Source organism: Staurois parvus, unplaced genomic scaffold (genome assembly GCF_062004578.1).
Source record: "Staurois parvus isolate SC_StPar_1 unplaced genomic scaffold, SC_StPar_1.0 ptg000412l, whole genome shotgun sequence".
Taxonomy (NCBI): Eukaryota; Metazoa; Chordata; class Amphibia; order Anura; family Ranidae; genus Staurois; species Staurois parvus.
In genome coordinates, this window is record NW_028318208.1 from 733,442 (window position 1) to 745,456 (window position 12,015).

The 12,015-nt window shown below is 51.4% G+C and overlaps 2 protein-coding genes across 7 annotated transcripts in view; one reads left to right on the forward strand and one right to left on the reverse strand.

Moving 5' to 3' along the window:
• Positions 1-318, reverse strand: part of E4F1 (E4F transcription factor 1) — a 43,400-nt gene extending 43,082 nt beyond the window's left edge. For 3 of the 6 annotated variants that reach the window (XM_089686785.1, XM_089686784.1, XM_089686787.1), the window contains exon 1: positions 132-318. In XM_089686785.1, coding sequence (XP_089542911.1) covers positions 132-237 — 106 coding nt within the window. In that variant the 5' untranslated portion in view covers positions 238-318. The remainder of the gene's footprint in view (positions 1-131) is intronic. The other 3 variants (XM_089686783.1, XM_089686786.1, XM_089686781.1) reach the window with 2 other exon arrangements.
• A 3,634-nt stretch (positions 319-3,952) lies between these two features.
• On the forward strand, positions 3,953-10,908 carry PGP (phosphoglycolate phosphatase). The gene is made up of 2 exons (XM_089686790.1): positions 3,953-4,615; positions 10,113-10,908. Exons 1-2 carry the CDS (start codon positions 4,015-4,017, stop codon positions 10,436-10,438), a joined length of 927 nt encoding a protein of 308 aa, XP_089542916.1. The 5' UTR covers positions 3,953-4,014; the 3' UTR covers positions 10,439-10,908.
• The last annotated feature ends 1,107 nt before the right edge of the window (positions 10,909-12,015 follow it).

The following is a 12,015-nucleotide window of genomic DNA, read 5'->3' on the forward strand; positions in this document are numbered from 1 at the left end:
AATTGATTTTCCTAAAACTGTCAAAAACAAACAAAAAAGTGAAGCTGTCAAAATAAACAAACACAAGCCCCGCCCACACGTGCAGCTTCAATAACCCACCACCCGTGCCCGGGTGTCGGGTGCGCGCTCACCTTCCTCCCTGTAGTGGCTGATGAGGGCCGCCGCGGGCTCGGTCAGGATGAGCGGACTGCTAGGAGCTGCTTCCTCCGACTCCCCCACCCCCGGCTCCGAGCTCATCCCAGCCAGGGCTGACTTCTCCTCCTCTGTCGCAACGAAACGAGCGCACAGCGGCTGGAGCACGGCGCAAAATGGCGGCTTTACGACCGTGTCGTCATAACAACGGAGGAGGACGGCTGCCCCTGGAAGGGGGTAGGCGGGGCACGTTGAGGACGCCGAAGGCTATAGAAGGCGCGGCGGCCATGTCTGATATGGGCGGAGGATGGTTGAGAGTTTGGAGGATACTGCTGCTTTCATCAATTAAAACCCATAGAGTTCAATATCATATCAAGGAACACGGAGCTGCTGTGCTGGACCATATAATGGGAATGTGCATAAAATATAACTTTGTGAATAATGCCATAGGCAGCCCTGGAATATTTTACCCACCCTCATGACCAGGCCAGTTTTTGCTGTTCAGCACTGTGATACCCTAAAGCAGAGTTCCGGCCCCCAGCCCCCCCCCCAACCAAAAAAAAAAATGTTTAAATTAAAAGTCAGCGGCTACAAATACTGCAGCCGCTGACTTTAATATTAGGGCGATTACCTGTCCAGGGATCCAGCAGTGGCCTCACCCCAAGCCTTTTCTTCAATCGTCTGTCAGGTGCTGGCGCCACCATCTTGACTAAGGCAAACTAGTAGTAAAGCCTTGCGGCTTCACAGCTGGGTTCCTACTGCGCATGCGCGAAGCGTGCTGCGCTTTGTGAATGGCCCCAGTCCTCTGGGACTGTGAAGTGAGCCTGGAAGTTGGTACATCTCAAAACTAAGTACCCTCCCGAAAAAAAAAAAAGTGCCAAATGTGGCAGTGGAGGGGAGGAGGCATAAAAGCTGAGTTCCCACTTTTGGGTGGAACTCCGCTTTAACGTAATTGTGCAGTTATGCAACCCTGTACCCAAATGAAAAATCCACTCCTCTCAAGACCTCCTGCTCTCCAGTTCCCTTGTTAGCTCCTCCCGTGCTCGCCTCCTTTAGGTGATCCTTGAAAACTCATTTATTTAGGGAAGCCTACCCCTGCTGCCTAGGTGAAGGCGATGTCACCATCCTAGGTGAGGGCGATGTCACCACCCCTGGTGCCTAGGTGAGGGCGATGTCACCGTCCCTGGTGCCTAGGTGAGGGCGATGTCACCACCCCTGATGCCTAGGTGAGGGCGATGTCACCACCCCTGGTGCCTAGGGGAGGGCTATGTCACCATCCTAGGTGCCTAGGTGGGGATGATGTCACCATCTTAGATGCCTAGGTGAGGGCGATGTCCCCAACCCATGTGCCTAGGTGAGGGCGATGTCCCCAACCCATGTGCCTAGGTGAGGGTGATGTCCCCATCCCTGATGCCTAGGTGAGGGTGATGTCACCATCCTAGTTGCCTAGGTGAGGGCGATGTCACCACCCTTGGTTCCTAGGTGAAGGTGATGTCACCATCCTTGGTGTATAGGTGAGGGTGATGTTCCTAAATGTGGGTGATGTTACCAACCTTGGTGCCTAGTTGAGGGTGATGTCACCATATTTTCTGGCAAGATCCCATTGCTGAGTACACAAAATCTCATGATAAGATGCTTGATTTGGAAGTGAAACCTTCTTGTCAGATTTTGGGTACTCAGCAATGCCCGAGATCTTGTCAGCAAAAATCTCACCTTGGCACCTAGGACGGTGACCTCACCTTGGCACCTAGGACGGTGACCTCACCTTGGCACCTAGGATGGTGACCTCACCTTGGCACCTAGGACGGTGACCTCCCTATACACCTAGGAAGGTGACCTCTCCTTGGCACCTAGGAGGGTGATCTCTCCTTGGCACCTAGGAGGGTGACCTCTCCTTGGCACCTAGGACGGTCACCTCACCTTGGAACCTAGGAGGGTAACCTCTCCTTGGCACCTAGGACAGTGACCTCTCCTTGGCACCTAGGACGGTGACCTCACCTAGACACCTAGGACGGTGACCTCTGCTTGGCACCTAGGACAGTGACCTCACCTAGACACCTAGGACGGTGACCTCACCTTGGCACCTAGGACGGTGACCTCACCTAGGACAATGACCTCACCTTGGCACCTAGGACAGTGACCTCACCTTGGCACCTAGGATGGTGACCTCACCTAGACACCTAGGATGGTGACCTCTTCTTGGCACCTAGGACGGTGACCTCACCTAGACACCTAGGACGGTGACCTCTCCTTGGCACCTAGGACGGTGACCTCACCTAGACACCTAGGACGGTGACCTCACCTTGGCACCTAGGACGGTGACCTCACCTTGGCACCTAGGAGGGTGACCTCACCTTGGCACCTAGGATGGTGACCTCACCTTGGCACCTAGGACGGTGACCTCCCTATACACCTAGGAAGGTGACCTCCCCTAGGACAGTCACCTCACCTAGACACCTAGGAAGCTGACCTCTCCTTGGCACCTAGGAGGGTGATCTCTCCTTGGCACCTAGGAGGGTGACCTCTCCTTGGCACCTAGGACGGTGACCTCACCTTGGCACCTAGGAGGGTAACCTCTCCTTGGCACCTAGGACAGTGACCTCTCCTTGGCACCTAGGACGGTGACCTCACCTAGACACCTAGGACGGTGACCTCTGCTTGGCACCTAGGACAGTGACCTCACCTAGACACCTAGGACGGTGACCTCACCTTGGCACCTAGGACGGTGACCTCACCTAGGACGGTGACCTCACCTTGGCACCTAGGACGGTGACCTCACCTTGGCACCTAGGATGGTGACCTCACCTAGACACCTAGGATGGTGACCTCTTCTTGGCACCTAGGACGGTGACCTCACCTAGACACCTAGGACGGTGACCTCACCTAGACACCTAGGACGGTGACCTCACCTTGGCACCTAGGACGGTGACCTCTCCTTGGCACCTAGGACGGTGACCTCACCTTGGCACCTAGGACGGTGACCTCACCTAGGAGGGTGACCTCACCTTGGCACCTAGGAGGGTGACCTCACCTTGGCACCTAGGAGGGTGACCTCACCTTGGCACCTAGGACGGTGACCTCCCTAGACACCTAGGACGGTGACCTCTCCTTGGCACCTAGGACGGTGACCTCTCCTTGGCACCTAGGACGGTGACCTCACCTTGGCACCTAGGACGGTGACCTCACCTAGGAGGGTGACCTCACCTTGGCACCTAGGAGGGTGACCTCACCTTGGCACCTAGGAGGGTGACCTCACCTTGGCACCTAGGACGGTGACCTCCCTAGACACCTAGGACGGTGACCTCTCCTTGGCACCTAGGACGGTGACCTCTCCTTGGCACCTAGGACGGTGACCTCTCCTTGGCACGTAGGACGGTGACCTCACCTAGGACGGTGACCTCACCTTGGCACCTAGGACGGTGACTTCTCCTTGGCACCTTACCTAGAATTGTATCACCACTCTCACTTAGGCTTCATGGGTAGAGGTGAAGGTAAGGTCAATATATAAACAATATTTTTCATGCACAGTTTTTATTTCTGTTTGATGCATTTTGGGGATGAGGGAGCTGTGAACCCAAAGTGGACATTTCATTTTTGTAGCAAAGTCCATTTTAAGGGCTGTAATCTGACTTCACTCGCTTCATGCTTGTTTCATGTGGCGGACTTGTGAGTGGTGCCAGTATCAGCAATGGCTGCGCCCATAGCTCTGCCCTCACAGCCGGTTGCTAAGGACAACCCAATCCTATCACCGTAGCCCGACCCCTCTAGAGAGAACAGCTGAGCCTACAGTCTCCCGCCTCCACCAATCAGCGGCCACTGTGATTCCACCGTAAGCCAATGGTGTGCTGGAACGGGCAGACATGAGGACAGGCTGCCCTCAGAATGAATATGGCCGCCTCCAAGTGCGTGCGCCTGAACGGAGAGCTCTCCCGCCGCTTCCTGGTCTCGGTGGACACGGTGCTCTTCGACTGTGACGGCGTCTTGTGGCGGGGAGATGAGGCAGTCCAGGGGGCCCCGGAGCTGGTGAACGAGCTGAAGCGGAGCGGCAAGCGGGTGTTCTACCTCACCAACAACAGCACGAAGACCCGGGCCATGTACTCCGACAAGCTGGGCCGCCTGGGCTTCTCCGCCGAGCCCGGGGAGGTGTTCGGGACGGCCTACTGCACGGCGCTCTACCTGCGGGACACGGCCCGGCTCCGGGGGAAGGTCTTCCTGATTGGAGGGGGCGCTCTGAGCCAGGAGCTGGCGGCGGCCGGCATCCCTCACCTGGGGCAAGGAGCGGACCCGGTCACCGGGGGGATGAAGGACTGGGCGGACCTCAGCCGGGACCCCGAGGTCAGGGCGGTGGTGGTCGGCTTCGATGAGAACTTCAACTACATGAAACTGACCCGAGCTCTGCACTACCTACAGGACCCCGCCTGCCTCTTCATCGCCACCAACACTGACACCAGGCTGCCCCTGGAGGGGGGCCGGGCCATCCCTGGTACGAAGGGGGTCTGGGCCGTGCCCGCCACGACTGGGGGCCAGGGGGTTCCGGGCCGTGCCCGCCACGACTGGGGGCCAGGGGGTTCCGGGCCGTGCCCGCCACGACTGGGGGCCAGGGGGTTCCGGGCCGTGCCCGCCACGACTGGGGGCCAGGGGGTTCCGGGCCGTGCCCGCCACGACTGGGGGCCAGGGGGTTCCGGGCCGTGCCCGCCACGACTGGGGGCCAGGGGGTTCCGGGCCGTGCCCGCCACAAAGGGGTTCCAGCCGTGCCCGCCATGAAAGGGGCCAGGGGGTTCTGGGCTGTGCCCGCTACGAAGGGGGCCAGGGGGTCTGGGCCATCGAGGGGAGGGGGGGGCCAGGTTATCCCTATTGGGGGGTACATGGGGTGAGGTGGGCAAGCCATCCCTTGTACCAAGCCTTCTTTCCAGGAGAGGTACATAAGGGGGCCGGGGGGGGGTCCAGGCCATCGAGGGGAGGGGTGGGAGCAGGTTATCCCTATCGGGGGGAGGGGGTACATTGGGTGATGTGGGCAAGCCATCCCTTGTACCGAGCCTTCTTTCCAGGAGAGGTACATATGGGGGAGCCTTCTTTCCAGGAGAGGTACATATGGGGGAGCCTTCTTTCCAGGAGAGGTACATATGGGGGAGCCTTCTTTCCAGGAGAGGTACATAAGGGGGCCCAGGCCATCAAGGGGAGGGGGGGGCAGGTTATCCCAATTGGGGGGGGTACATTGGGTGAGGTGGGCAAGCCATCCCTTGTACCGAGCCTTGTTTCCAGGAGAGGTACATGTGGGGGAGCCTTGTTTCCAGGAGAGGTACATGTGGGGGAGCCTTGTTTCCAGGAGAGGTACATGTGGGGGAGCCTTGTTTCCAGGAGAGGTACATAAGGGGGCCGGGGGGTTTAGGCCATTGAGGGGAGGGGGGGCAAGTTATTCCTATTGGGGGGGGGGGTACATTGGGTGAGGTGGGCAAGCCATCCCTTGTACCGAGCCTTCTTTCCAGGAGAGGTACATATGGGGGAGCAGGCCTTCATTGAAAGGGACACTGGCAAGGTTGGAGGTGTCTCTGTGATCCCCTCCTCTGAGATAGATATATAATATGGCCGGGCAGAGGTGCCACCATGGCTCCCCTTCTGTGTATGAAACACTGGTCAGGTCAGAGTTGCCACCGTGACCCCCACTGCTTAATAACACTGGATGGGCCAGAGGTTTCGACTTGACCTCTTCTGATTGAGAGCCAGATATATAATTAATCTCTTGCCATAGGATGAGGTCGAAGGTGTTGCTATTGACTTGCCTCTGGTGTGAAGAACACTGGCAGGGTCAGAGGTGTTGCCAAAATTTCCCTTCCTCTGGTACATATAACAGTTGCCATAGATGGGCAGGAAAGGGTGTCTTCATGGCCCCTCTCTGATGTATAGAACACTGGGCAGGTCAGGAGTGCCATTGAGACCCCCCTCTGGTTTATAGAACACTGAGCATAGATAGGGTCATGCTGCCTTAAAGCGGAGTTCTGGCCCCCACCACGTCCCAGACAAAAAAATTAAGTCAGCAGCTACAAATACTGTAGCTGCTGACTTTTAATACTGGGGCACTTACCTGTCCAGGATTCCGGTCTTCACCCCTAGCTGATTCTTCAGTTGGTTGTTGGGTGCTGGCACCGCCATCTTAACTATGGGAATCTGGCAGTGAAGCCTTGTGGCTTCACCGCTGGTTACCTACTGCACTTTCTGAATGGGCTGCGGGAGGGCCCAAACCTCCAGCTCGGTTTGCCGCAGCAAACTGAGCTGGAAGTGGGAGTGGGTGCCTGCTCGCCCCAAAAGGTGCCAACTGTGGAACTTTGTTTTCCCCCTGCCCCCCCCCCCCCCCCCCCCAAGTATATAAGAACACTGATCATAGGCAGATGGAGGTCAGAGATGCTGCCATGACCTGCATTTCTGGTATTAGAACTCTGCTCATTGATTAGGGGGAGGTCAGAGTTTCTTTCATCATCCCTGTTGGATATATAAAACATAGTTCAGGGAGAGTGGTTCAGAGGTGTCGCCATGATCCCCTCTGCTACTCTGGTATATGTAACCCTGGTCATATACAGCAGAGGGAGGTAAGATGTATGCGCATGATTCCCTCCCCCTTGTGCATTGATCTAAATGGATTATTCCATTGATTACTTCCTCCAGCTCCATGGGTCTGTACTTTCATAGGAGGCTGTGCGTTGCACACATGATCTGCTGACTGCAGTTGCAATGCTCTGCAGGTTACAATGCAAAAAGAATACAAAATGCAGTTCTGTTTTCTTAAAGGTGCAATGGTTTGCAGGCAAAAATAATAAATGCACTTTTTTTTTTACCTGCAAAAAAATGTGCTTTTATCATTTTTGGGCAAAAGGTGAACTTATCCTTTAATGTGGTGGCATTATTCCCCTCCCCCCCCCCCCCCCCCTTTCCAAAGAGTGGACTATCACTTTAAATGTCACCATTGTCTAACAGAATGACCTTGTACATGATCTAATATGCTTTGGGTGCTTGGAGGACCCAGAACATGACTATACAAGGTGATCGTATTGCGAGGAAGCTGGTGTCTGGTAACTGCCAAGTCCTAATCAGGAAAGGTCAAATCTGCTAAATCATTATGACAGAGGAAGTGGTTGTACCTCTGTGCTCACAGGCTTCCCTCAGAGGTTTAGGTGCCATTTATGAACACATGTTCTATTTGCTTGGCAGCTAGGCATTAGCCAACACCCTGTTCACAAATGTCTCCTCTTATATCCGTTCAAACAATATGCAACTTGCCAAGTATGCAATGTGTGCCTCCAGTATGTAAGGCTGGGTTTATGGACCAATCATGTTGTCAAGATGATGTTACACAATTACTATGCCAATTCATTTTGTAAGTGGAATCTGAAAATACTGTACTTTCTCTTTAACCGCCTCCTGCCCGCCATATAAGGAAATGATGGGCGCAAGGCGGTTCTCTCGTTCTGGGAGGATGTCTTATGATGTCCTCCCACTCTAACCGCGCATGCGTGGCTTCGGGGGCATGCAGTGATTGGTGCTGCTCTGTGTCCCTCGGTTCAGCGGAGCACCGATCAACAGAAAGAGCCGAAGACGTCGGCTTGGTCATGTGATCAGCTGTGTCCAATCACAGCTGATCGCGTGTAAATAGGTAAATGCCGGTTATCGGCATTTCTCTCCTCACGAGCTGTCACGCTGACAGAGGAGAGGAGAGCCAGTAATCGGCATTCCTCAGTGTGCCCTGATGATCAGTGTAGGCCCAGCAGTGTCACCTGTCAGTGTCCATCAATGCCAGTGACCATCAGTACCACCTATCAGTGCCCATCAGTGATGCCTGTCAATTGCCATCAGTGCCACCTATCAGCGCCCATCACTGCAGCCTCATTAGTGCACATCAGTGGAGGAGGAAAAATCACTTATTCACAAAATTTTATAACAAAAACTAAGAAAAAACAATTTTGTTTTCAAAATTTTCAGTTTTTGGTTTGTTTAGCAAAAAATTAAAAACCCAGAGGTGATTAAATACCATCAAAAGAAACCTCTATCTGTCTCAAAAAATGATAAAAATTTCATACAGTCATGGCCGAAATTGTTGGCACCCTTGATATTTCTCCAGGAAATCATGTATTTCTCACGAAACGTATTGCATTAACACATGTTTTGCTATACACATGTTTATTCCCTTTGTGTGTATTGGGACAAAACAAAAAAAGGGAGGAAAGAAAGCAAATTCGACATAATGTCACACAAACCTCCAAAAATGGGCTGGACAAAAGTATTGGCACCCTTTCACAACTGCGGATAAATAAGAATGTTACAAGCATGTGATGCTCCTGTAAACTCACCTGGGGCAAGTAACAGGTGTGGGCAATATAGAAATCACACCTGAAAGCAGATAAAAAGGAGAGACGTTCACTTAACCTTTGCATTGTGTGTCTGTCTGTGCCACACTAAGCATGGACAACAGAAAGAGGAGACGAGAACTGTCTGAGGACCTGAGAACCAAAATTGTGGCAAAATATCAACAATCTCAAGGTTACAAGTCCATCTCCAGAGAACTAGATTTGCCTTTGTCCACAGTGCGCAACATTATCAAGAAGTTTGCAACCCATGGCACTGTAGCTAATCTCCCTGGTCGTGGACGGATGAGGAAAATTGATGAAAGATTGCAACGCAGAATAGTCCGGATGGTGGATAAGCAGCCCCAAACATGTTCCAAAGACATTCAAGCTGTCCTGCAGGCTCAGGGAGCATCAGTGTCAGCGCGAACTATCCGTCGACATTTAAATGAAATGAAACGCTATGGCAGGAGACCCAGGAGGACCCCACTGCTGACACAGAGACATAAAAAAGCAAGACTACAGTTTGCCAAAATGTACTTGAGTAAGCCAAAAGCCTTCTGGGAAAACGTCTTGTGGACAGATGAGACCAAGATAGAGCTTTTCGGTAAAGCACATCATTCTACTGTTTACCGAAAACGGAATGAGGCCTACAAAGAACAAAACACAGTACCTACGGTAAAATATGGTGGAGGTTCAATGATGTTTTGGGGTTGTTTTGCTGCCTCTGGCACTGGGTGCCTTGACTGTGTGCAAGGCATCATGAAATCTGAGGATTACCAAAGGATTTTGGGTCGCACTGTAGGGCCCAGTGTCAGAAAGCTGGGTTTGCGTCCAAGATCCTGGGTCTTCCAGCAGGACAATGACCCCAAACATACGTCAAAAAGCACTCAGAAATGGATGGCAAAGAAGCGCTGGAGAGTTCTGAAGTGGCCAGCAATGAGCCCAGATCTAAATCCCATTGAACACCTGTGGAGAGATCTTAAAATTGCTGTTGGGAAAAGGTGTCCTTCCAATAAGAGAGACCTGGAGCTGTTTGCAAAGGAAGAGTGGTCCAAAATTCCGGGTGAGAGGTGTCAGAAGCTTATTGATGGTTATAGGAAGCGACTGATTTCAGTTATGTTTTCCAAAGGGTGTGCAACCAAATATTAAGTTAAGGGTGCCAATACTTTTGTCCAGCCCATTTTTGGGGTTTTGTGTGACATTATGTCATATTTGCTTTTCTGCCTCTGTTTTATATTTGTTCCAATACATACAAAGGGAATAAACATGTGTATAGCAAAACATGTGTTAATGCAATACCTTTTTTGTGTGAAATACTTGATTTTCAGGAAAAATATCAAGGGTGCCAACAATTTCGGCCATGACTGTATGTGTACAGTGTGAATGACAATTGCGTGGTGATGCAAAAGTGTGACAGCTCTGAAAGCTGGGAATTGGCCTGGGCAGGAAGGGGTATAAGTGCCCGGTAGGCAAGTGGTTAAAAAGAAATGGTCAGGTTGGGAAAAAAGACCACTTTGGATTGTAAAGTTATTCTCCAAATGCTTTTTGCTGCATAAAAGGTTTTCTGTGTGATTAGGCAGGTTGTGGACCTTGGAAATTTTAATTAAAAAATAAATAAATACATTTCTTGTGTTGTCATTGCAGGAACTGGTTGCTTGGTACGAGCGGTGGAAACTGCTGCTCATCGCAAAGCCCAGGTTATCGGAAAACCCAACTCATTCCTGTATGACTGCGTGGTCAAAGAATGTGGTCTGGATCCCTCAAGGACTGTCATGGTGGGCGATCGCCTGGACACAGACATTCAGATGGGTTCTACGTGTGGCATCCGCACACTCCTGACCCTCACAGGCTTTTCTAGTCTGGAAGATGCAAAGGCCTACCAAGACAGCGGCTCCCTCTCTCTGGTCCCTGACTTCTATGTAGACTCTGTGGCTGACCTGCTGCCAGCACTGACTGAGGATGCCCATTGACATGATTTCAGTGGAACTGGATACACAAAAATAACCAAATTATGTTCTAATTTATGCAAATAATGTGGTTTCTGACCTGCACTGCCTATACAACAATTGAATCGTTCTCTGGTTTTGGACAATACAAATACAGGGGTTATCCCGGTGACCATTTTAATAGTTTTATGAAAAGTTATAGTTAAATGCCAAGCTCTTGTACAAATGATGGGCTAAAGGTGAGATATACTGTATATCAGGAACTAAACCATATCATTTATTTTATTACCTAATATAGTGGTTATACAGAAACAGCTCTGTATATTATATTAAATTATTTTTCTTATGTTGAATAGCTTATAGTTATTGCAGTACTGGCATCACATTTATATGGCATTGCAAGATTTGCAAAGGTACACATCTAAGAAACTGCAAGTTTTAAAGTTTTGTGTATTTGACCACAGGACAAACCTATCTTAAAGTAATTCAAAGTCTGTGCTGCTTGTGTGTTTTTGGTTTCTGTTTACAGAGGTCCCTTTCCTAAGAGGGCTGATAAGTGTGTGTACCTATTTTGTGCTGATTTCTGTTAGTGGTCTTTGCAGTAAGTGCTTGAAAAAAAAAAAAAAAAGGGTGGGTATTAGGCTTGTACTTTAGTGCCCACGTGGAGAGTGTGCACACTGAAGGGAAGTGGCTATGCTGTGGTCCCATAGTGGACCCACACTTGTGAGTTTAAGCCTGGGTTCACATGCACTATATTGCCAAGAGTATTGGTCGGCCTGTCTTTACACACACACACACACGAGCTTTAATGGCCCCCCAGTCTTGGTCCATAGGGTTCAATATTGAGTTGGCCCCGCCCTTTGCAGTTATAACCGCTTCAACTCTTCTGGGAAGGACGTCCACAAGGTTTAGGAGGGTGTCTATGGGAAGGTTGGACCATTCTTCCAGAAGCACATTTGTGATATCAGGCACTGATGTCGGGGGAGGAGGCCTGGCTCACAGTCTCCTCTCTAATTCATCCCAAAGGTGTTCTATGGGGTTGAGGTCAGGACTCTGTGCAGGCCAGTCAAGTTCCTCCACCCCAAACTGGCTCCTCCATGTCTTTATGGACCTTGCTTTGTGCACTGGTGTGCAGTCATGTTGGAACAGGAAGGGGCCAAACTTCCCACAAACTTAGGAGCATGAAATTGTCCAAAATGTCTTGGTATGCTGACGCCTTAAGAATTCCCTTCACGGAAACTAGGGGGCCAAGCCCAACCCCTGAAACACAACCCCACAACATCATCCCCCCTCCACCAAACTTTACACTTGGCACAATGCAGTCAGGCAAGTACCGTGCTCTTGGCAATCGCCGAACCCAGACACGGTCATCAGATTTTCAGGCAGAGAAGCGTGATTGGTCACTCCAGAGAACACGTCTCCACTGCTCTAGAGTCCAGTGGCGGCGTGCTTTACACCCCTGCATCCGACGCTTTGCATTGCACTTGGTGATGTAAGGCTTGGATGCAGCTGCTCAGCCATGGAAACCCATTCCATGAAGCTCTCTACACACTGCTGTTCTAATCTAAAGGACACACCAAGTTTGGAGATCTTTATCTATT